Here is a 26,356-nt window from a genome sequence, read left to right as displayed (position 1 = left end):
GCTAAGAACAATAAGCTATGCTATACAGTTAGCATCATCTAATATCGATAATAACATTGTAAATATCCCCTTACCTTTGATTATCTCCATCAGAAGGCAGGCATCCCAGGTCCGGAAGGCATCCCAGGTCCGGAACAAATGTGGTTTCTTTTGACAAAGTTCATAATTGATGTCCAAATAACACCAAGTACTTAGCGTTCATTATGCTCCCACAAAACGTGGTGGGGGGGGTGTAAAATCACGCCGAAAAGCTAAAAAAAACTAGTAAATAATCTATTTACGTTCGTTCAAACATGTCAAATGTTGTTTAGCATTAATCTTTTGGTCCATTTTTAACGTTAAACATCAGTAATATTTTCACACAACCTATCCTATGTCTAGATAAACAATGATGACAAACTCACGCTTCTCAGATTTATGCGCAGGCGCAAAAAAATGAAGCGATGACATGTCAACTTCCTCGCATTCTAATTTGCTCTCTGTTTATCATAGACGCTTCAAACAACTTTATAAAGATCGTTGACATCTAGTGGAAGCCGTAGGTGTTGCGAAATGAATCCTTTCTCACTATGGTATCTATAAAACAATGACACTAAATAGTACAGTCACAAAATGCACATTTTTTTTTTTATCTATTTTTCACAGGTTTTTGCCTGCAATATGAGTTTTGTTATACTTACAGACACCATTCAAACTGTTTTAGAAAATTCAGAGTGTTTTCTATCCGAATGTGTTAATAATATGCATATCCTAGCTTCTGAGTTGGTGTAGGAGGCAGTTAAAAATGGGCACATATTTTTTTCAAAATGTCTCAATACTGCCCCCGAGCCCCAACAGGTTTTAAGAACAAATATATATTTTTTCATAGCGCAATGTGGCACATTGACAAGTCAAATCGCTTTAAAAACTTATTCGGAATCAGTGTCCCTTCCATGGGACGGTTGAGCTAACGTAGGCTAATGCGATTAGCATGAGGTTGTAAGTAACAAGAACATTTCCCAGGACATAGACATATCTGATATTGGCAGAAAGCTTAGATTCTTATTAATCTAACTGAACTGTCCAATTTACAGTAGCTATTACAGTGAAAGAATACCATGCTATTGTTTGAGGAGAGTGCACAATTCTGAACATAAAAAGTTATTAATAAACAAATTAGGCATATTTGGGCAGTCTAGATACATTTTGAACAGAAATGCAATGGTTCATTGGATCAGTCTAAAACTTTGCACATACACTGCTGTCGTCTAGTGGCCAAAATGTGTATTGGACTAGGGGTGGGAATAATACATTATGGCCTTTCTCTTGCCTTTCAAAGATTATGGAACAAATAAAAATACAAAAGAATGGTTGGTTGTTTCTTTGTGTTACCTTTTACCAGATTTATTGGGTTATATTCTCCTACATTCCTTTCACATTTCCACAAACTTCAAAGTGTTTCCCATCAAATGGTACCAAGAATATGCATATCCTTGCTTCAGGGCCTGCGCTACAGGCAGTTAGATTTCAGTATGTCATTTCAGGCAAATATTAAAAAAAAGGGGCGGATCCTTAGGAGGTTTTGAATAGCCTTCTAATATTAGACAACAAATAAATATACTAAAACAATAACTTCAAAATCAGTCCATTCATCACTGGATTTCTTCAAATTGCTGTGCAGGAAAATGATGTCTTCCACCATGCCTGGTCGCAGGCTCGCAGCTGGCTTCTCTCTGAAACCACACATCCATCTGAAGGTGACGCTTTATCCTTTGGAACCACACAATTACCAGGTGGACAGTAGGCCTCTTGAAGTGATAGAGGAAATCAACAAGATCCACAAGTATTCTTTCATAATAGCTGGCCTTATGTTATCTGCAGTTTTGAGCTGCACTGTCCCACTCCGTGGTGGATAACATCCACTCTTCATTATGTAATGGGCTGTCAGGCACAAGTATCCTATTTTTCCAAAATTGTCAGTCCACATGTCAAGTGTAATTGCGCCATTGTATTTAAGTTCTCTCTCAACTCCGGGACCACCCTCCAGCTGATTTGTTTTGCCTGATGCAGGACTCTAGTGCAATAGGAGAGATACTGACTGAAACATTCACACCTCCATTAATTTACAAAAGGATAGTCTAACAGCTCGGCTTGGTCTGAAAAATCCAACAATTTCTGCCACTGCTGATAGATGCTGCGGCCAGTCTGTGTTGAGTTCTATTGTAAAGTGTAGCCTACTAGCCAAAAAAGGGCAAACTTTCAATGTACTCTAAAGATTTATATTTCTAACTCAATATCACAGACCACAGAATACCGGCCCCCTATCACAGAACAATCTGGTGGCATTGGTAGAGAGTCGGGCGGAGAATGGAGTGAAAGTGCACTGTACTGTAAGTATGCAACAATTTTGTGGGCCAGGTGTAAATGGTTTAGCAGCCTTTCCAATAAATTGGAAAACAAAATAAGCCATCCACTCTTCATGGGCTATCAGCAGGACAATAGACTCTTGCCAAGTTTAGGGACTTTAAATGTATTAATGGATGTTTGTGAGGCATGTCACTTCTCCCATCTCTTTTGTATAGCCCACCAAATGCACTGTTTTCTAACCACATCGGGATGGATCCATAACAAATTACTATGGGAACAAATATAATTGAATGACAGAAATATTGGAATAAAGTTGGCTAATGCAATTGAAGGCAACAAATAACCATTTGCTGCCTTCAATTGCATTAGCCTACTTTATTCCAATATTTCTGTCATTCAATTATATTTATTCCCATAGTAATTCGCATACTGAAACACCCAGAGTCATCCAATTGTTATAATAGGATTTGAAGCAATAGTCTACCCGCATGTGATCAACTATTTCAGCACCATTTCACGCTGCTTTTAGACAAGCATGGGGACTGGTCTTGATAAATCAATCAGATTTTATTTTCACTGAATCTCCGTTTGGGTATTGGTTAGCCTACAATTACGGTGTGGAAATGTTAGGATTATGTTGCTCTTCACTCGCAGTCGTTTAGTAGTCTAGTCCTAATCCAGACCGGTCACGTTGTACAATGCCATATTTTCCGAATGGAAACCCTGAGGCCTACATAGGCTACTGTAAAATGCATTTTAGTTTTCTTGGAAGAGAAACACAATAATATTAATCAATTTAATTAAGCTACATTTCTAAAAGCATAAACAGAACAACAAATACAACTATAATTTACAAAAAAATTATAATCAATCCCATATAATCTGTTCTGTCGTGAAGAGGGCACGACAAAATCTATTCCCCCTCGGGAGACTGAAAAGATTTGGCATGGATCCTCAAAAGGTTCTACAGCTGTACCATCGAGAGTATCCTGACTGGTTGCATTACTGCCTGGTATGGCAACTGCTCGGCCTCCGACCGCAGGGCACTACAAAGGGTAGTGTGTACAGCTCAGTACATCACTGGGGCCAAGCTTCCTGCCATCCAGGACCTCTATACCAGGCGGTGTCAGAGGAAGGCTCTAAAAATTGTCAAAGACTCCAGCCACCCTAGTCATAGACTGTTCTCTCGCCTACCGCACGGCAAGCGGTTCTGGAGTGCCAAGTCCAGGTCCAAGAGGCTTCTAAACAGCTTCTACCCCCAAGCCATAAGACTCCTGAACATCTAATCAAATGGCTACCCAGACTATTTGCATTGTTCCCCCCTCTTTTCCACCGCTGCTACTCTCTGTTGTTATCATCTGTCATCTAATGAGTGGATCACTGCGCCATCTGCTGACCATTTAAGGTATTGAGTTCTCAACCGGTGTGCCAACTTTCGTTGACGGGGAAAATCTCACTTCAGCATGAATTGCTGGAATTACAATCTTCAAAAAGTCAGCAGTGTTGCTTGCTTGTAGAAGCCTTTGGCTGTACAATGGCATAGCCTTGTTTTGTTAATTTAGCAAGCAAGACACTCTTATTGCCCAAACCCTTATCACAGTCAAGACACACCTATTTTATAGTATAAAACATAATAAAATAGACCAGAATATTTTTCCAAATGAAAAAAGATTGCAGTGCGTCTCACGTCTGGAACAGTTATTCTCAAAGACTGATCACTTGAAACGCGGCTCAATTTTGTGAGTTTAAAGAAAATATTTCAGGGTTACAAACCAAAATCTGTTCTCTTTTCGATATACAGTCGTTCGATTTAGTTTATTCTCCCTGTTCTTTGGAATTTTCTAAATGGACAATTCCATATTGAACACTGTATGGTGATGAATTACGGCCACAACATCTGTTTGGTGAGTAGGCTTAATGATTCTGATGAAAATATGCTTTTTGTCTTTATCAAACAAATGTTTTTGCATATGCTTAATGTGGAACCTGTCTATGTTTAGGGGGGTTATAGCATAGCACTAGGCTAACCAATTCTAAATGGCACTAGGAGTTCGCAAGAAAATCGACCAGATGCAATTATTCCAAAACTGCAGCTCATTGTTGGAACACATAATTCCCTACTTCAATCAACTAGCCATTTTGAATTTGTGATAAAACTGTCATCATTTGGCAAGGAACATAACTTTATATCCCATCCGTTAGATGTATTTCTGTAGGCCTAATGGGAGCTTGTGTGCGCAGGACATGTTTCTTTTTATTATTTAACCTTTATTTAACTAGGCAAGTCAGTTAAGAACAAATTCTTATTTACAATGAAGGCCTACCCCAGCCAAACCCTAACTCAGATGACACTGGGCGAATTGTGCGCCACCCTATGGGACTCCCAATCACGGCTGGTTGTGATACAGCTTGGAAACGAACCAGTCTCTTTAGTGACTCAGATGCAGTGCCTTAGACCTCTGCGCCACAAATTCCATTTTGTTTGTTTTTTTGTGTGAGCTCAACCGCAATCTGTTAATTATATAATATATAAAATGGAACTATCTATTTCAATACAGACTAACTCAAAACATTACTTATCATTGAAAATGACAAATTACCCAATAGATCATGATACTTTTCTGGGAAAAAAAAGTGGGGGTGCAAAAAAATACGTTTGCACCCCTATTTTGAAAGTGCAGCTGCTCCGTTTGCGACATTGTTCAGGTGCCTATGCTGTATACACATATTTACAAAACATCCACACAATCTGACAGGCAACTCAGTAAAGATACAATACTAAACATGATCGACTGTGTCTGTTGACTACTAACCCGTGTGGAAATCGATGCCGAATGACTCTTGCAGCCCAACAACAGGGTTATTTCCATCATCCTTCGCCTCCACAGAGATTATGTAATATTCCAGCCGGGGTCGTAGGTCAGGGTCCTTCGCGGCGAGTGTTGCCACCACCACGCCCGGCGGTGTAGACTCGTTTATGTTAATAGTTGTCACGGGTTCCAGGAAACGTGGTCGCGAGTCGTTGACGTCATCCAGGATGACCGACAGGGTGGCCGTGCCCGACAATGAGGGTGTGCCACGGTCAGTAGCCACGACAACCAGGCGGTAGGAGCCACGCTCCTCGCGGTCGAGGGTGGCGTTGCCCACCAGGACGGCACCAGAGAGGGAGTCAACTACGAAGCGGTCCTGGGCACCACTCTCCAGCCGGTAAAGCAGCCAGGCATTAGAGCCTGAATCAGCGTCACTGGCAGACAGCTGGGTCACCACCACACCTAGAACAGAGAGAAACGAAGGAAGAGAGGACACAGAGGTTAGGATAGAACACAAGGGGCATGTTTCCCAGACATAGATTAAGCCGGACAACACTGGAGTTGTAGTGATGAGACAAGACTGTAACTACTACCAATTGGATACCACAAAATTGGGGAGAAAAAAGGGGTAAAAAATTAATTAAAAAATAAATAAAACTAAAACAGTACGCAAGTGGGACCACGCAGCCGTCATACCGCTCAGGAAGGAGACGCGTTCTGTCTCCTAGAGATGAACGTACTGAAAAGTGCAAATGAAGGAAACAGGTACAAAAGCATCTCTATCCAGTGGCTAGGGCCACTCCCCCCAGAAACTTCTGGTAACTTGCAGGTGCCTTGGTGGAAGAGTGGGGTAACATCTCACAGCAAGAACTGGCAAATCTGGTGCAGTCCATGAGGAGGAGATGCACTGCAGTACCTAATGTAGCTGGGGGCCACACCAGATACTGACTGTTACTTTTGATTTTGACTCCCACTTTGTTCAGGGACACATTATTCAATTTCTGTTAGTCACATATCTGTGAACTTGAACTCTCCGTTGTTGAAACTTATGTTCATACAAATATTTACACATGTTAAGTTTGCCAAAAATAAACGCAGTTGACAGTGAGAGGACATTTCTTTTTTTGCTGAGTTTATTTACATGCATGCATGCACGTACATACACACGCATGAATGCATGCATAGAGTCCCACAGACACACATACACACACACATGTTGTGTTCTTCTATCCTTGTGGGGACCTAAAATGCATTTCCATTCAAAATTGTATTTTCCCTAACCCCTAACCCTGAACCTAACCCTTACCATAACCATAACCTTAACTTGTAACCCTAACCCATAATCCTAACCCCTAAATTTAAAATAGCCCATGAGGGAGACATTTTCTTGTTTTACTATCTTTGTTGGGACTTTGGAGCATTTTAGGTCCCCACAAGGATAGAAGAACCAACCCACACACACACCTCCACACACCACCATCCATCCACCCACCCATCAACACACACTCACCAGTGGGGCTGTTCTCAGGGAGGTGCACAGTGAGGCTGGGGGGGTTAAAGACAGGAGGGTTGTCGTTCTGGTCCATGATTGTCACAGTGAGGGGCACGCTGCTGTTGAGCCCTCCCACATCCTCCCCCACCAGGAGCAGCTCCACCCGCGGCTCCACAAACGCCTCGCGGTCCAACAGAGCCTTCTGTCGCACACGCACTACACCTGCAGGGGGGAACAGGGGAGAGGTACAGGCAGTTGGATAATTGGTGATGAAGTAAGCATTTCACTGTTAGTCTGCACCTGTTGTCTACAAAGAATGTGACAAATAAAATGTGATTTCACTTGAAAATTATGATTAATGATATGTGTGTGGGGTTGTGAGTGAGAGTGTGTGTATGTGTTTGAGTGTGCATGTATTATTGGTGTGTGATTAAGTGACCATTATGTGTGTGTGTATGTGCGTGTGTGCGCGCGCGCGTGTGTGTGTGTGTGTGTGTGTGTGTGTGTGTGTGTGTGTGTGTGTGTGTGTGTGTGTGTGTGTGTGTGTGTGTGTGTGTGTGTGTGTGTGTGTGTGTGTGTGTGTGTGTGTGTCAGACCTGTATCAGAGTCCACAGTGAAGAGGTCCAGTCTTGTTCCCAGCAGACGGTACCTGACCACAGCATTGGGCCCAATGTCTTTGTCCTCAGCCAAAACTGGTCCATTCAACACTGACACAGCACTGCCTGAGAGAGGTTGGAGGAATGGATAGGGGGAGAAAGGGTGATGTGTAGGATGGCAGATGGGGAGAGGAAAGTTAAATACAAGAGTTGAGGAGGGAAGGGCAAGAATGATTGATGAATGAAAGAGGAAAAGATCGAGATTGGAAGAGAGTGGGAAGAGAGAGAAGCATGAGTCATCGAAGCATAGACGAAAGTAGATGTAAAGACAAGAAAAGCGTAAGAGGTTTTGCGGGCCACACAAGGGATAGAGGTAGCAGAGGAATTAAACATTGTCAATTGAAACAGACAGAGAGACAGAGAGAAAGAGAGAGAGAGACAGTTAGCCAGCCAGCCAGAGCGACAGAGACAAACAGACATCCAGACAGACATACAGTACCTTCAGAAAGTATTCACACCCCTTGACTTTGGACACATATTATTATGTTACAAAGTGCGATTCAAATTGATTTAATTGTCATTTTTTGTTAACGTTCCACAGACAATACTCTGTAATGTGAAAGAAAAATTCTACGATCTTTTTATTTATTAACCTCTACGAGATCGGTGTCCCGATCGTGCACTAATGTGATTAGCATGACGCTGTAAGTAACAAGAACATTTCCCAGGACATACAGTGTGTCACGACTTCTGCCGAAGTCGATGCCCCTCCATGGTCGGGTGGTGATCAGTGGTCGACGTCACCGGCCTTCTAGCCATCATTGATCAGTTTCTCATTTTCCATTGGTCTTGTCTTGTTTTCCTACACACCTGTTTCCAATCCCATTAATTACATGTTGTGTATTTAACCCTCTGTTTCCCCTCATGTCCTTGTCGGTGATTGTTTTTGTTATGTTATATTACGTGTGTTTTGTATCGGTGTGCGACGGGTATTATGTTACCCATGTTATTTTGAACTTTGGTTGTGGAGTTTGTTTTTTAAATTAAATACTCCAGAATAACCAATTTGGTTTCTCCTGCGCCTGACTTCCCTGCCACCAACATACACGAATATGACACAGTGTGGGAAAAAAGTATTTGATCCCCTGCTGATTTTGTACGTTTGCCCACTGACAAAGAAATGATCAGTCTATAATTTTAATGGTAGGTTTACTTGAACAGTGAGAGACAGAATAAATACAAAAAAATCTAGAAAAACGCATGTCAAAAATGTTATAAATTGATTTGCATTTTAATGAGGGAAATAAGTATTTGACCCCCTCTCAATCAGAAAGATTTCTGGCTCCCAGGTGTCTTGTTAATATAACTGCACTGTACATTTTACAGTAGCTATTACAGTGAAAAAATACCATGCTATTGTTTGAGGAGAGAGCACAACAACAAGAAAGTTTTATCACGGCAACTGGTTTGATACATTCACCTCTGAAGCTAAATAATGTACTTACATTGAGTAATCTTGCTCTGATTTGTCATCCTGAGGGTCCCAGAGATAAAATGTAGCATAGTTTTGTTCAATTACAAAACTACGTGATCGTAGTTCGCCTATTTATTTTCTATTGATTGTACGTTGGCTAATAGGACCGATGGTAAAGGAAGATTACTCGCTTGCCGCAGAATCCTTACAAGGCGCCCAGACCTTCGTTGCCCATATCTCCGTCTCTTTCTCCTGCGAATGACGGGGATGAGGGCCTTTTTGGGCATCTGAAGTAAATCCTTCCTGTCGGACTCGATAAAGAAAAAATATTCCTCCAGTACCGGGTGAGTAATCATTATCCTGATATCTAGAAGCTCTTTTCAGTCATAAGACACGGTGGGAGAAACATTATGTACAAAATAAGTTACAAATAACGTGAAAAAACACACACAATAGTACAATTGGTTAGTGGATTGTAAAACGGCAGCCATCTCCTCCGGCACCATTGTTCAAGCTTCCTTCTTTTCACTCTGTCATTTTCGCTGAGCAGCTTAAGCCCCTGGTTCACCTGGAGAAGATTTACCCGTAGAGACACATGTAAGAAGGGGTGTGTTATGATGAGCTTCTATTGGCTGTCAATGTTATTGATCCATCCTCAGTTTTCTCGTATCACAGCCATTAAACTCTGTAACTATTTTAAAATGACCATTGGCCTCATAGTAAATCCCTGAGCGGTTTCTTCCCTTTCCAGCAACTGAGTTAGGAAGGAGGCCTGTATCTTTGTAGTGACTGAGTGTATTGATAAACCTTCCAAAGCATAATTGATAAATTCACAAAGCTCAAAGGGATATTCAGTGTCTGCTTTTTTTATTGTCACCCATCTACCAATAGGTGCCCTTCTTTGCGAGGCATTAGAACACCTCCATGGTCTTTGTGGTTGAATCTGTGCTTGAAATTCACTTCTCGATTGAGGGACCTTACAGATAATTGTATGTGTGTGGTACAGATAGGGCTGTTGCGGTCATGAAATTTCGTCAGCCGGTGACTGTCAAGCAAATAACTGCCGGTCTCCCAGTAATTGACTGTTAATTAACATAAACACATTTAGCATCTCCTGGCAGCCTACCATGCAGACCTTTGGAACATCTACTTTTAAAAAAATCGAATAAATCCATGTAATATAGCCTACACTATCATAATAAATCCATTATTTATTTTAGACGGTCTAAAGAAACATGAAATGAAGAAAATGTAGTCTATTTCAGAAGAACAGAATAGCATACTTTGAGTTAAATTAGGCCCTGATCTGGCTATGCCATATGGCTGTGGCCTACACTAGTTCATTTAGCAGACAAGATTTGCTTAGAATTCTCTGGCATTATTTTATATTATTTTATAGTATGAAGAATACAATTGAACATAGCTGAATAAAATAGATAAACGATTAGAGGGATTGCGCACATGTTGAGTGGTTAACAAAGAAACAGGTACTCCTATATGCTTAATTTAGAGTTATTTATGTAACTGTAGTTGAGCGGTTAACAAAGAAACAGGTACACCTATATGCTTAATTTAGAGTTATTTATATAACTGTAGTTGTGATAAAAACGTTGGGCTATATGTTTTGATTTTTAATACATTCTAAGGCTGCATGACTAAAAATGATTTTAAAAAGGTTGCATGAAAGTCATGAGCTCTGCCATGTATTTTGCACAGGCTGTACACACTTAATCAGTCTCTCATTCACAATTTGACAAGCATTTGATAATGCCTCGAATTTCTCGGTGGCATCCCCTTTGTGTGGCCGTAATGCCCCTTAAAATTCCATGCCTTTTGTGGCCAGCGGCTGTTGTGCCCTTGGGCTGAATATAATCATTTGAATTCCCTTCTCCCGGCTGCATGCTCGAAACACCTCTCACTCACATGGCTCTCCATCACTTGATCGGGTCTTTCTCACAGGCTACAAGTGAAGACAGACACATTGGGGACGCAACTATGTGAGTCCTTATCCAATTCAGAGACACATATTGAAGATATTGGAAGAACTGTCCACATTTACTTTTGTCAGCCAACAAGATGAGTAGGCCTAATGAACAGAAAAAGCACTAGCCTATGTAAAACTACTATCCCCCATAGTACAAAAGTTGACCTATTCTATTCTGTGTGAGAAATAAATATTCCAGATATCGTCTGGGACAGTTGTGGGATGTGTTAGATCCCAACAGATCAGAACGTTTAGGTTTTTTAAAATAAACTATTAGGTTATTTCTTCACATTATAGGCTAATGACCATCAGCATCATCATACCTTGGAGAAGCCTAATGACCATGACTAAATGGTCACGTGCAATTTGATTGCCGTCATGACTCGTGACCGCTAGTGTGGTGGTAATACGGTCACCGTGACAGCCCTAGGTACAGCGATGGGGTAGTCATTCAAGTCATGTTCACCACTATTATTGCACACGGAATGAGTCCATGCAACAGGTTAACAATCACAAGGCCGCTGGGCCAGATGGAATACCAGAGCACGTTATCATAGCATGCGCAGACTACCTGGTAAGAGTCTTCACAGACATTTTCAATCAATTTATCCTTGTCCCAGTCTGTAATCCCAACATGTTTCAAGCTGACCACCATTGTCACTGTTCCCAAGAGCTCCAAGGTAACCTGCCTAAATGTCTATCGCCCTATAGCACTCACATCTGTAATTATGAAGTACTTTGAAATGCTGGTCATGACACACATCAACACCATCATCCCAGACACCCTAGACCCACTCCAATTTGTATACCACCAGAACAGATCCAAAGACGACACAATATCAATTGCACTTCACGCTGCCCTCTCCCAACTGGACAAGAGGGGAAATAACTGCTTAGAATGCTGTTCATAGACTACAGCTCAGCGTTCAACAAAATAATCCCCTGTAAGATCATCACCAAGTTAGAGACCCTGCAACTGGATCCTGGACTTCCTGATGGGCCAGTCCCAGGTGATGAGGGTAGGCAACAACACCTCCTCCATGCTGACCCTCAACACGGGGGCCCCTCAGGGGTGTACTCCCTGTTTACACATGACTGCGTTCATCCACGACTCCAAAACTATCATCATGTTTGCTGACGACACAACGGTGGTAGGCCTGATCACCAACGGTGATGAGTCAGCCTACAGTGAGGAGGTCAGCTACTTAGCAGTGTGGTGCCAGAGCAACAACCTCTCCCTCAACGTCAGTAAGACCAAGGAGCTGATCGTGGACATAGGAGAAAGAGGGGAGAGTTGCTGTTGCAGAATGGGTCGAGAGCTTTATGTTCCTTGGCATCTACATCACTAAGGGCCTAACATGGTCTCCACACACCTACACAGTTGTGAAGAAGGCACGGCTGCGTCTCTTCCCACTCAGGAGGCTGAAAAGATTTGGCATGGGCCCTCGGATAATCAAAAAGTTCTACAGCTGCACCATCGAGAGCATCTTCACAGGCTTCATCACCACTTGATATGGCAAAGACACCGCCCTTGAGCGCAAAGCACTACAGAGTGTGGTGCGGACAGCCAAGTACATCACTGGGATTGAGCTCCCTGCCATCCAGGACCTCTATACCTGGCGGTGTCAGAGGAAGGTGTGAAAAATGTCCAAACACTCAAGCCACCCATGTTCACTCTGCTACGATCCGGCAAACGGTACCGGAGCATCGGCACTCGGACCAATAGGCTCCGAGACAGCTTCTACCCGAAGGCATAAGACTGCTAAATAGCCAGATTGCTAAATACATTGAACAAAAAAATAAACGCAACATGCAACTATTTCAAAGATTTTACTGAGTTACAGTTCATATAAGGAAAAGGGTCAATTTAAATGGATTTGTTAAACCCTAATCTATGCATTTCACATGACTGGGAATACAGATATGCATCTGTTGGTCACAGATACAGTACCTTAAAAAAAGGTAGGAGCATGGATCAGAAAACCAGTCAGTATCTGGTGTGACTACCATTTGCGACATGCAGCGCGACACATCTCCTTTGCATAGAGTTAATCAGGCTGATTGTGGCATGTGGAATGTTGTCCCACTCATCTTCAATGGCTGTGCGAAGTTGCTGGATATGGGTGGGAACTGCAACAAGCAGTGGTGCACAGCAATCCTGAGCATCCCGAACATGCTCAATGGGTGACATGTCTGGTGAGTGTGCAGGCCATGGAAGAACTGGGAAATTTTCAGCTTCCAGTAATGCCCATACCATAACCTGGCCTTCCCTGTGGCTCAGTTGGTAGAGCATGGTGTGTGCAACACCAGGGTTGTGGGTTTGATTCCCATGGGGGGCCAGTACCAAAAAAATGCATGAAATGTATGTATTCATTTCTGTAAGTCGCTCTGGATAAGAGCATCTGCTAAATGACTAAAATGTAAAAAAATAAAATAACCCCACCTACACCATGGGGCACTCTGTTCACAAAATTGACATCAGCAGACCTCCTTGCCCACACAATGCCATGTTGTCTGCCATCTGCCCGGTACAGTTGAAACCAGGATTCATCTGTGAATAGCACACTTCTCCCCTCATGCCAGTGGCCATTGAAGGTGAGCATTTTCCCACTGAAGTTGGTTACGATGCCGAACTGCAGTCAGGTCAAGACCCTGGTGAGGATGACGAGCACACAGATGAGTTTCCTTGAGATGGTATCTGACAGTTTGTGCTAAATTTATTTGGTTGTGCAAACCCACAGTTTCATCAGCTGTCTGGATGGCTGGTCTCAGACAATTCTGCAGGTGAAGAAGCCGGATGTGGAGGTCCTGTGCTGACATGGTTACACGTGGTTTGCTGTTGTAAGGCCAGTTGGACGTACTGCCAAATTCTCTAAAACTACGTTGGAAGCCGCTTATGGTAGAGAAATTAACATTAAATTATCTGGCAACAGCTCTGGTGAACATTCCTGTGGTCAGTAAGCCAACTGCACGCTACTTCAAAACTTGAGAAATCTGTGGCATTTTAGTGGCCTCTTATTGTCCCCAGCACAAGGTGCACCTCTGTAATGATCATGCTGTTTAACACTAGAACCGCTGAGCCTCGAGAGACCCCCCTTCAAGCTAATGAGCAGTCATTCTGACTGCAACATTTTAAAAGTGTAAATAACATGTTTCAAAACATGCTCAAAAATCATGCTCGAAAATCTTGAAAAAAAAATGATCTGGTTGTGTTCATGAGGTAACATTGGAATAAGATGTTCTATTTATTTAAAATAATAACATAGCATTTTCATTAGTTTGTTACTGTAGGCTATATAAAAACAAAAAAAACACCAATTCAACGGATCAATAAATTGAGTTTGTGGAATTATATAAATATATACACAGTACCAGTCAAAAGTTTGGACACACCAACTCATTCAAGGGTATTTATTTGTTTTACTGTTTTCTACATTGTAGAATAAACTATGAAATAACACATATGGAATCATGTAGTAACCAAAAAAGTATTAAGCAAATCAAAATATAATTTATATTTGAGATTCTTCAAAGTAGCCACCCTTTGCCTTGATGACAGCTTTGCACACTCTTGGCATTCTCTCAACCAGCTTCATGGAATGCATTTTAATTAACCTCCCTGGGCAAGGTGGGACGTTTGCGTCCCACCTTGTCAACAGCCAGTGGAATCGCGCCGCGCGAAATACAAATACCTCAAAAATGCTATAACTTCAATTTCTCAAACATATGACTATTTTACACCATTTTAAAGACAAGACTCTCATTAATCTAACCACATTGTCCGATTTCAAAAAGGCTTTACAGCGAAAGCAAAACATTAGATTATGTCAGGAGAGTACCCTGCCAAAAATAATCACACAGCCATTTTCAAAGCAAGCATATATGTCACAAAAACCAAAACCACAGCTAAATGCAGCACTAACCTTTGATGATCTTCATCAGATGACACTCCTAGGACATTATGTTATACAATACATGCATGTTTTGTTCAATCAAGTTCATATTTATATCAAAAACCAGCTTTTTACATTAGCATGTGATGTTCAGAACTAGCATACCCACCGCAAACTTCCAGTGAATTTATTAAATTACTCACGATTAACGCTCACAAAATACATAACAATTATTTTAAGAATTATAGATACAGAACTCCTTTATGCAATCGCGGTGTCAGATTTTAAAATAGCTTTTCGGCGAAAGCACATTTTGCAATATTCTGAGTACATAGCCCAGCCATCACGGCTAGCTATTTTGACACCCACCAAGTTTGGCCCTCACCAAACTCAGATTTACTATAAGAAAAATTGGATTACCTTTGCTGTTCTTCGTCAGAATGCACTCCCAGGACTTCTACTTCAACAACAAATGTTGTTTTGGTTCCAAATAATCCATAGTTATATTCAAATAGCTCCGTTTTGTTCGTGCGTTCAGGTCAGTATCCGAAGGGTGACGCGCGAGTGCATTTCGTGACAAAAATGTCAAAATATTCCATTACCGTACTTCGAAGCATGTCAAATGCTGTTTAAAATCCATTTTTATGCTATTTTTCTCGTAAAATAGCGATAATATTCCAACCGGGCGACGTTGTATTCATTCAAAGGCTGAAAGAAAAAAATTGAGAATTCTCATGAACGCGCATCTCCAGTGTCACTGTTCCCAGCCTGACCACTCACAAACAGAGCTGCTGTACTTCGCCCAGAGACTGCAGACACTCCATTACACTTTCTGGCGCCTTCTGAGACCCAATGGAAGCCTTAGAAAATGTCACGTTACAGCAGAGATGCTGTATTTTCGATAGAGATGCCACAGAAGGAGAACAAATTGTCAGACAGGGCACTTCCTGAATGGAATCTTCTCAGGTTTTGGCCTGACATATGAGTTCTGTTATACTCACAGACACCATTCAAACAGTTTTAGAAACTTTAGAGTGTTTTCTATCCAAATCTATTATATGCATATTCTCGTTTCTGGGCAACAGTAGTAACCAGTTTAAATTGGGTACGTTTTTTATCCGGCCGTGCAAATACTGCCCCCTAGCCCCAACAGGTTTTAACAGATGTGCCTTGTTAAAAACGTCTTTCCTTCTTAATGCGTTTGAGCCAATCAGTTGTGTTGTGACAAAGTAGGGGTGGTAGACAGAAGATAGCCCTATTTGGTAAAATACCAAGTCCATATTATGGCGAGAGCAGCTCAAATAAGCAAAGAGAAACGACAGTCCATAATTATTTTAAGACATGAAGGTCAGTCAATACGGAAAAGTGCAGTCGTAAAAACCATCAAGCCCAATGATGAAACTGGCTCTCACAAGGACCGCCACAAGAAAGGAAGACCCAGAGTTACCTCTGCTGCAGAGGATACGTTAATCAGAGTTACCAGCCTCTGTAATTGCAGCCCCAAATAAATGCTTCACAGAGTTCAAGTAACAAACACATCTGAACATCAACTGTTCAGAGACTGAGTGAATCAGGTCTCCATGGTCGAATTGCTGCAAAGAAACCACTACTAAAGGACATCAATAATAATAAGAGATTTGCTTGGGCCAAGAAACAGGAGCAATAGACATTAGACCGGTGGAAATGTACTTTGGTCTGATGAGTCCAAATTTGAGATTTTTGGTTCCAACCGCTGTGTCTTTGTGAGACGCAGAGTAGGTGAACGGATGATCTTTGCATGTGTGGATCCCACCATGAAGCACGGAGGTGGTGTGATGGTGTGGGGGTGCTTGCTGGTGACACTGTCTCTGATTTATTTAGAATTCAAGGCACACTTAACCAGCATGGCTACTACAGCATTCTGCAACTATACGCCATCCCATCAGGTTTGCTCTTAGTGGGACTGTGAATTGTTTTTCAACAGGACAATGATCCAACAGACCTCCAGGCTGTGTAAGGGCTATTCGACCAAGAAGGAGAGTGATGGAGTGCTGCATCAGATGACCTGGCCTCCACAATCACCCGACCTCAAACCAATTGAGATGGTTTGGGATGAGTTGGACCGCAGATCGAAGGAAAAGCAGCCAACAAGTGCTCAGCATATGTGGGAACTCCTTCAAGACTGTTGAAAAAGCATTCCAGATGAAGCTGGTTGAGAGAATGCAAAGAGTGCATGCAAAGAGTGTGCAAAGCTATCATCAAGGCAAAGGGTGGTTACTTTGAAGAATCTAAAATATATTTAACACTTTTTTGGTTACAATTTTTTTTAAACTTAACCTTTTTTTAACTAGGCAACAAATTCTTATTTACAATGACAGCCTACCCCGGCCAAACATTAACCTGGACGACGCTGGGCCAATTGTGCGCCGCCGTATGGGACTCCCTACCACGGCCGGTTGTGATATAGCCTGGAATCAAACCATGGTCTGTAGTGACACCTCTAGCACTGAGATGCAGTGCCTTAGACCGATGTGCCACTCAGGAGCCCTACTTGATTCCATATATGTTATTTAATAGTTTTGATGTCTTCACCATTATTCTGCAATGTAGAAAATAGTTAAAATAAAGAAAAACCCTTGAATGAGAGTAGGAGTGTCCAAACGTTTGACTGGTACTATATATATATATATTTATATATTTATTTATTTTAAAAATATATATATATTTATAAAAAAAAAAAATATATATATATATATATATATATATATATATATATATATATATATATTTTATGCGTCAAGTGTGCTTGATAAATAGTGAAAATCAGCACAAAGCAATAATGGCATTACAATGAATGTGTCGATATTACAACAGTCAAAAATAGTCAATTATTGTCTGCTCATGCTTATACGGCTCTGCGTTTTCACGCAATGTCATCCGTTGGATTTCATTTAGCGGTTAGCCCTTGTCCTAGCAGTCGACACATCTTTACCACTTTCCTTTGCTTGACACACTTCCCACAAAACGATTGCTTGCAGGTGACATAGGTGTCTTGGGTTCTGTTCTTTATGCACCTGGACACCTGGCACTGTCTCCTCCTCGGGAGCTGTTCACAATTTGACTCACGCAAAGGCTCGTGTGGAATCTTTGCTGCTGCCTTGACCCTTGTATGTCTCTCACGTACCCCGTATGCTAGACTCATGATAAAGTCTCTCCTGTAAAAAAAATCTAAAAACAAAATTCCACTTTGACATTATGGGGTAATGTGTATAGATCAGTGACACAAAATCTCAGCCAGCGCTGTAGCCCTCCAGCAAGCTAGCCAGACAGTCAAGACAGTTCCCCCGCCAGCCAACCAAACGCACCGAGTGACAGATACAGAGAGAAAGTCAGAAAGACACACCAGTGAGGTTGGTACCTGAGGGGGAGTTCTCAGTGATCTCAGCCCGGTAGCTGGTCTGTGTGAATATGGGCCTGTTGTCATTATCATCCAGAACTGTGATCACCAGCATGTCTGAGTCCTGGAGAAAGGGATGGACGGAGGGAGAGAGTGATGGATTGGGGACGGGTGAATGGGGTAGGATAGGACGGAGGGGCAGGGAACAAGGTGAGAAATGTTGTCAATAAAAAAGCAAATAGCTGTCATTCCATGCAATATTTGAGAGGCACATGTGTGCCATTGAATAATGCCATGTATGTAGAGCTGGGCAATATGGACAAAAATCCATATCACAATACTGGAAAATACAGAGGATCAACAACATTGCATTCACTCCACATTACTGGCCTGTATGATAAAGTGTAAAGTGTTAAAATACATTCTAAGTCATCCATTGTTTGCAGCAAGGCCGTTTAGTGACACTGCAAGACAACACGGCAAAGAAATAACCTTTTTGACCTAAATTAAAAACGACAGGTTTGGGTCAAATCCAATACAACACAACACTGAGTGAAACTCTCTGTATTTAAGTATTGTGGCGGCAGCATCAGGTTATGGGTATGCTTGTAGACGGCAGGGCCTGGGAAGTTTGTCAGGGTCAAACTAAAAATGAAAAGAGCAAAGCCCAGGTAAAAAGTTGGAGGAAAACCCGCCTCAGTCTTCTGAGAACCTCAGTTCAGATAAGAGTTTATTTTTCAGCGAGACATTTCCATAAATGTTAATGCCAAAAACACACCAGAATGGCTTTCCAAGAGGTGTTGAGTGGTTCCTGAGTGGTCCAGTATCAGTCCTGACTTATTTGAGAGTGAGTGAGTGTGAGAGTGTGTGTGTGTGTGTGTGTGCATGTGTGTGTGGAGCAGTACCCGGCGAGCGATGCGGGGATTCTCAGGGTTGTCTTTAACGGTGATGGTCAGTCTGTACTCCCCCACCCTTTCTCTGTCCAGAGGCCTGTTCACCTGCACCATCCCTGTCTGAGAGGGGGATAGAGAGACCATGGGGGGAGTGATTGCGCACAAGATGGAGGATAGACCTGACTTATCAATTATACCATATCCTTCCCTTTTCAATGCCTCTCTATAACCACGTTTCCATCCACAGTTTTTAAGTCATACCGTATATAAAAAAAAATCACGACAGCGAAGATGGAAAAAGGAAGTTTGGTACAATTTAATATATGGCGACAGATAATTTGTTTGTTCGACATGGTGGCATCTTTTTGTGTCGGTAAAATTAAATATGCAAAAAATGCTGGTGGAAACGCCTTTATGCACAAGTATTAATATCATAACCACCATATTGGAGTAAATTCTGAGAAATCATGCAGTTTATTAGGCTACAGATGAAATAAATTATGATGAACTTCACAGAGTGGTGAAAGTGCACGGTGATGAGCTTGATGCTCCTTTACAATAAATATTGAGTCTTACTCTGGTGACATGATGATCGATGCTTGACTGACGTTTGACAAATCAACATATACTCACTCTTATCCATAATGATCTCATCATGTAGTCTAGTGAACCCACACAGCCTACCCGCACTGTATCTGCGAGCTGTTGGCTAGAGCGCACGTGCCAAGACTAGAGTAGGCACATTTGCTATTTATTTCAACAGTTTTTGTGACAAAACTAGTGTTATTTTTTTATCCTTTATTTAACTAGGAAAATCAGTTAAGAACAAATTATTATTTACAATGACAGCCTAGGAACAGTGGGTTAACTGCCTTGTTCAGGGGCTGAATGACAGACTTTTACCTTGTCAGCTCGGGGATTCGATCTAGCAACCTTTCGGTTACTGGCCCAACGCTCTAACCACTAGGCTACCTGCGCCCCAAAACGTGATGGAAACACATCAAATTTTCAATTTTTATTTGGTACATGAAAAGTTAAGTGAAAAATTACATTTTGTGTGCACTATGTTATCACACGCTGATTTTTATCTGCAACATTTCCGCTTGGTGGAAACCACTGGTGGGAAAATTTGCATATTTTCTTGATGGGGATTTTAGAATATTCGTATGAAAATCTGTCACCAATTGGATGGAAACCTAGCTCCTGACTTTTTATCAATTTATTTTGTCTACATTTTCAGAACAAGCCCTTCTTCTCACTTCTCTATCTATCTCTGCCCCTTTTACTCCCTCCCTGTCTCTCTCTCTCTCTCTCTCTCTCTCTCTCTCTCACAGTGTCATTGATGTAGAAAGCTCCATCGTGGTTTCCGGCAGTGATGTTGTAGGTGAGCAGGGCGTTGCGTCCACTGTCCATGTCCCGTGCTTGGACCGTGGTCACCGAGGTGTGGATGGACGCCCCCTCTCTTACACTGGTGTTGTGGGGCAGGTTCAACAGCATGGGGTCGTTGTCATTGATGTCCAGCACATGGACACCCACCACCACCTGAGAGATGGAGAGGACACAGGAAAGTGTCACACTTGGTCTTAGTGTGTGTGTGTGTTTGTCTGTGGACGCACACATGTGTTGTGTTCATATAAGTGTCTGAGCATGTCAGCAGGAAGCACCACAGGCTCAGTGCATGTCTGTGCGTGTGTGTGTTTCTGTGAACATGTGTATGAACATACAATGCTGGTGCGTGGTGGGTTTCCCAGGTCTTTGGCCATGACAGTGATGTTATAGAAGGGTGTGGTCTCTCTGTCCAGCTCCACATCTCTCCTCACACGCAGCTCTCCCTCCACTGGAGATACCACAAACTCATCTAACAGAGAGAGAGAAAAAGAGAGAGCAAGAGCAAGAGAGGGGAAGCATGATTAGATCGTTACTAGCCTTATACTGCAAACACACACACACACATGCACACATGGATAGTAAATCACCCGCATATACACCCCACCCCCTCCCCCACAAAGACACATACACACACACACACACCCACGCACACACAAACACCCTACTCACTCTGGGGGTCTCCGGCAGTGATGCTGTACTCCACTTTGCCGTTGAGTCCAGAGTCCTGGTCGATGGCTTTGAGGGTCCAGACCCGGGGCCCCGGCTGGCCCTCTGTTATCTCAAAGGGCCCCTCATAGGGCTTGGGGAAGGTGGGGGTCACATCGTTCACATCCAGGACATTCACCAACACCTGGAAAAGACCGGTGGAAACAACCTGAATAGAGATCTTTATGGTCTATAACGGTGGTTCCCGAACTGTGGGGGTCGGCAGGGGGGGAGCGGGGGTCCATATACAGTTGAAGTCGGAAGTTTACATTAGAGGTCGACCGATTAATCGGAATGGCCGATTAATTAGGGCCGATTTCAAGTTTTCATAACAATCGGTAATCGGTATTTTTGGCCACCGATTTTTTTACATTTATTTTTTACACCTTTATTTAACTAGGCAAGTCAGATTAAGAACACATTCTTATTTTCAATGACGGCCTAGGAAAGGGGGTTAACTGCCTTGTTCAGGGGGGATTCGTGTATTCGTTTTTGCAACCTTTCCGGTTACTAGTCCAACGCTCTAACCACCTGCCTTACATTGCATGCCACGAGGAGCCTGCATGGCAGGCTGACTACCCGTTACGCGAGGGCAGCAAGAAGCCAAGGTAAGTTGCTAGCTAGCATTAAACTTATCTTATAAAAAACGATCAATCTTAACATAATCACTAGTTAAGTACGCATGGTTGATGATATTACTAGTTTATCTAACGTGTCCTGCGTTGCATATAATCGATGCGGTGCCTGTTCATTTCTCATCGAAACACAGCCTACTTCGACAAACGGGTGATGATTTAACAAGCGCATTTGCTAAAAAAGCATTGTCGTTGCACCAATGTACGTATCCAATGCCTTTCTTTAAAATCAATACACAAGTATATATTTTTAAACCTGCATATTTAGTTATTATTGCCTACTAACATGAATTTGTGTCAATTCTCTAGCGTTCCGTGCAAGCAGTCACGGTATATACAGCAGTTTGGGCCGCCTGGCTCATTGAGGACTGTGTGAAGTACATTTATTCCTAACTAAGGCCGTAATTAATTTGCCAGAATTGTACATAATTATGACATAACATTGAAGGTTGTGCAATGTAACAGGAATATTTAGACTTAGGGATGCCACCCGTTAGATAAAATACGGAACGGTTCCGTATTTCACTGAAATTATAAACGTTTCGTTTTCGAAATGATAGTTTCCGGATTCGACGATATTAATGACCAAAGGCTCGTATTTCTGTGTGTTATTATGTTATAATTAAGTCTATGATTTGATATTTGATAGAGCAGTCTGACTGAGCGATGGTAGGCAGCAGCAGGCTCGTAAGCATTCATTCAAACAGCACCTTCGTGCGTTTTGCCAGCAGCTCTTCGCAATTCTTCAAGCATTGCGCTGTTTATGACTTCAAGCCGATCAACTCCCAAGATTAGGCTGGTGTAACCGATGTGAAATGGCTAGCTAGTTAGCGGGTGCACGCTAATAGCGTTTCAAACGTCACTCGCTCTGAGACTGCGAGTAGTTGTTCCCCTTGCTCTACATGGGTAACGCTGCTTCGAGGGTGGCTGTTGTCGATGTGCTCCTGCTTCGAGCCCAGGTAGGAGCGAGGAGAGGGACGGAAGCTATACTGTTACACTAGTAATACTAAAGTGCCTATAAAAACATCCAATAGTCAAAGGTATATGAAATACAAATCGTATAGAGCGAAATAGTCCTATAATTCCTATAATAACTACAACCTAAAACTTCTTACCTGGGAATATTGAAGACTCATGTTAAAAGGAACCACCAGCTTTCATATCTTCTCATGTTCTGAGCAAGGAACTTAAACGTTAGCTTTTTTACATAGCACATATTGCACTTTTACTTTCTTCTCCAACACTTTGTTTTTGCATTATTTAAACCAAATTGAACATGTTTCATTATTTATTTGAGGCTAAATTGATAGTATTTATGTATTATATTAAGTTAAATAAGTGTTCATTCAATATTGTTGTAATTGTCATTATTACAAATAAATTCATTTTTTTTTTAAATCGGCCGATTAATCAGCTTTTTTGGGCCTCCAATAATCGGTATCGGCGTTGAAAAATCATAATCGGTCGACCTCTAGTTTACATACACCTTAGCCAAATACATTCAAACTCAGTTTTTCACAATTCCTGACATTTAATCCTAGTAAAAAATCCCTGTTTTAGGTCTGTTAGGATCACCCCTTTATTTTAAGATTGTGAAATATCAGAATAATAGTATAGAGAATGATTTATTTCAGCTTTTATTTCTTTCATCACATTCCCAGTGGGTCAGAAGTTTATATACACTCAATTAGTATTTGGTAGCACTGCCTTTAAATTGTTTAACTTGGGTCAAACGTTTCGGGTAGCCTTCCACAAGCTTCCCACAATAATTTGGCTGAATTTTTGCCAATTCCTCCTGACAGAGCTGGTGTAACTGAGTCAGGTTTGTAGGCCTGCTTGCTCACACACGCTTTTTCAGTTCAGCCCACAGATTTTCTATAGGATTGAGGTCAGGGATTTGTGATGGCCACTCCAATACCTTTACTTTGTTGTCCTTAAGCCATTTTGCCACCACTTTGGAAAAACGCTTGAGGTCATTGTCCATTTGGAAGACCCATTTGCGACCAAGCTTTACCTTCCTGACTGATGTCTTGAGATGTTGCTTCAATATATCCAAATAATTGTCCTCCCTCATTATACCATCTATTTTGTGAAGTGCACCAGTCCCTCCTGCAGCAAAGCGCCCCCACAACATGATGCTGCCACCCCCGTGCTTCACGGTTGGGATGGTGTTCTTCGGCTTGCAAGCCTCCCCCTTTTTCCTCCAAACATAACGACGGTCATTATGGCCAAACAGTTCTATTTTTGTTTCATCAGACCAGAGGACATTTCTCCAAAAAGTAAGATCTTTGTCCCTATGTGCAGTTGCAAACCGTAGTCTGGCTTTTTTTATGGCGGTTTTTGGAGCAATGGCTTCTTCCTTGCTGAGCGGGCTTTAAGGTTACGTCGATATAGCACTCTGTGGATATAGATACTTTTGTACCTGTATCCTCCAGCATCTTCACAAGGTCCTTTGCTGTTGTTCTGGGATTGATTTGCACTTTTCGCACCAAAGTACGTTTATCTCTAGGAGACAGAACGGGTCTCCTTCCTGAGCGGTATGACGGCTGCGTGGTCCCATGGTGTTTATACTTGCGTACTATTGTTTGTACAGATGAACATGGTACCTTCAGGTGTTTGGAAATTACTCCCAAGGATGAACCAGATTTGTGGAGGTCTCCAATTCTTTTTCTGAGGTCTTGGCTGATTTCTTTTGATTTTCCCATGATGTCAAGCAAAGAGGCACTGAGTTTGAAGCTAGGCCTTAAAAACCATCCACAGGTACACCTCCAATTGACTCAAATTAAGTAAATTAGCCTATCAGAAGCTTCTAAAGCCATGACATAATTTTCTGGAAATTCCCAAGCTGTTTAAAGGCACAGTAAACTTAGTGAATGTAAACAATTGTTCAAAAAATTACTTGTGTCATGTGCAAAGTAGATGTCCTAACCGACATGCTAAAACTATAGTTTGCTAACAAGATATTGGTGGAGTGGTTGAAAAACGACTTTTAATGACACCAACCTAAGTGTATGGAAACTTCCGAATTCGACTGTATATTGTTATTATTTTGGGGGGAGTGGGACTCAGTTCGGCTTTCAACTTACTCTTTAAAATTGTGATAGTAGAAATAGCTGAAATTGTTTTCCTTATGTCATGTCAGTCATACCTTAGAGAGTTATTTATAACTGGTCAGAAATGCCCAGATCAACTTGCCCATGAAAATTAGTTTAAAACTGCAAAATGTTCTCTGCACCCTATGACAAAATGTGTAGAATTGCAGGATATATGCTTTAAACCTACATCATTTTCTCTTCACCAGCAAGAGGGGTATAAACCATTTGTGTCATGAACAACGCTTGAGCCCATAGAAATCGACATGGCATGGGCGGAGGAGGAGGGGGTGTTCCCCAATGCTGGAAGGCGGGAGAAAGTTTGGGAACCCCTGGTCTATACGTATGTCATTCGCAGGAGGAAAAGACAAAGATATCGTGGACGACGGTCTGGGTGCCTTGTAAGGATCAGCCGCCGAGAGGGTAATCTACCTTTAGCATCGGTCCTATTAGCCAAAGTACAATGAATCGATAATAAAATAGACAAACAACAGCAAGTATATCATACCAACTGAACATTAAAAACTGTAATATCTTATGTTTCACCGAGTCGTGGCTGAACGACGACATGACTAACATACAGCTGGTGGGTTTTAAGCTTTTTCGGCAGGATAGAACAGCGCCCTCTGTATATTTGTAAACAACAGCTGGTGCACAAAATCTAAGGAAGTCTCGAGGTTTTGCTCGCCTGAGGTAGAGTATCTCATGATAAGCTATAGACCACACTATATACCAAGAGAGTTTTCATCTATATTTTTAGTAGCTGTCTATATACCACCGCAGACCGATGCTGGCACGTAAGACCGCACTCAATGAGCTGTATATGGACATAAGCGAACAGCAAAACGCTCATCCAGAGGTGGCGCTCCAATTGGCCGGGGACTTTAATGCAGGAAAACTCAAATCTGTTCTACCTAATCTCTACCAGCATGTTAAAAAAAAGTCTAGACCACATTTACTCCACACACAGAGACGCGTACAAAGCTCTCCCTCGACCCTCCATTTGGAAAATCTGACCATAATTATATCCTCTCGATTCCTGCTTACCTGCAAAAACTAAAGCAGGAAACACCAGTGACTCGGTAAATAAGAAAGTGGTCAAATGAAGCAGATGCTAAGCTACAGGACTGTTTTGCTAGCACAGACTGGAATATGTTCCGGGATTCTTCCGATGGCATTGAGGAGTACACCACATCAGTCACTGGCTTCATCAATAAGTGCATCGATGACGTTGTTGTGGCATGGGATTGCAAACTATTACAGACTACAAAGGGAAGCACAGCCGCGAGCTGCCAACTGACACGAACCTACCAGACGAGCTTAATTACTTCTATGCTCGCTTCGAGGCAAGTAACACTGAAGCATGCATAAGAGCACCAGCTGTTCCGGACGACTGTGTGATCACGGTCTCCATAGCCGATGTGAGTAAGACCTTTAAACAGGTCAACATTCACAAGGCCGAAGGGTCAGACAGATTACCACTACAGTGAGGGAAAAAAGTATTTGATCCCCTGCTGATTATGTACGTTTGCCCACTGACAAAGAAATGATCAGTCTATAATTTTAATGGTAGGTTTATTTCAACAGTGAGAGACAGAATAACAACAAAAAAATCCAGAAAAACGCATGTCAAACATCAACACCATTATCCCAGAAACACTAGACCCTCTC

General features: G+C 42.0%; 1 protein-coding gene across 3 annotated transcripts in view; it reads right to left on the bottom strand.

Annotated features, from left to right (window-relative positions):
• Nucleotides 1-26,356, bottom strand: part of LOC106579432 (cadherin-23) — a 706,260-nt gene that overhangs the window by 90,931 nt on the left and 588,973 nt on the right. For all 3 annotated transcript variants that reach the window (XM_014159337.2, XM_014159338.2, XM_014159340.2), the window contains 8 exons: nt 20,923-21,103; nt 20,589-20,722; nt 20,197-20,406; nt 18,877-18,984; nt 17,993-18,095; nt 7,245-7,370; nt 6,667-6,870; nt 5,160-5,618 (listed from right to left, as the gene is read on the bottom strand). In XM_014159337.2, the coding sequence (XP_014014812.2) occupies nt 5,160-5,618; nt 6,667-6,870; nt 7,245-7,370; nt 17,993-18,095; nt 18,877-18,984; nt 20,197-20,406; nt 20,589-20,722; nt 20,923-21,103 (1,525 nt within the window). The remainder of the gene's footprint in view (nt 1-5,159; nt 5,619-6,666; nt 6,871-7,244; nt 7,371-17,992; nt 18,096-18,876; nt 18,985-20,196; nt 20,407-20,588; nt 20,723-20,922; nt 21,104-26,356) is intronic.

The sequence above is a fragment of the Salmo salar genome, chromosome ssa19 (assembly GCF_905237065.1).
Source record: "Salmo salar chromosome ssa19, Ssal_v3.1, whole genome shotgun sequence".
Lineage (NCBI taxonomy): Eukaryota > Metazoa > Chordata > Actinopteri > Salmoniformes > Salmonidae > Salmo > Salmo salar.
Note: the sequence above shows the minus strand (reverse complement) of the source record. Positions and strands in the feature narration are given on the sequence as shown.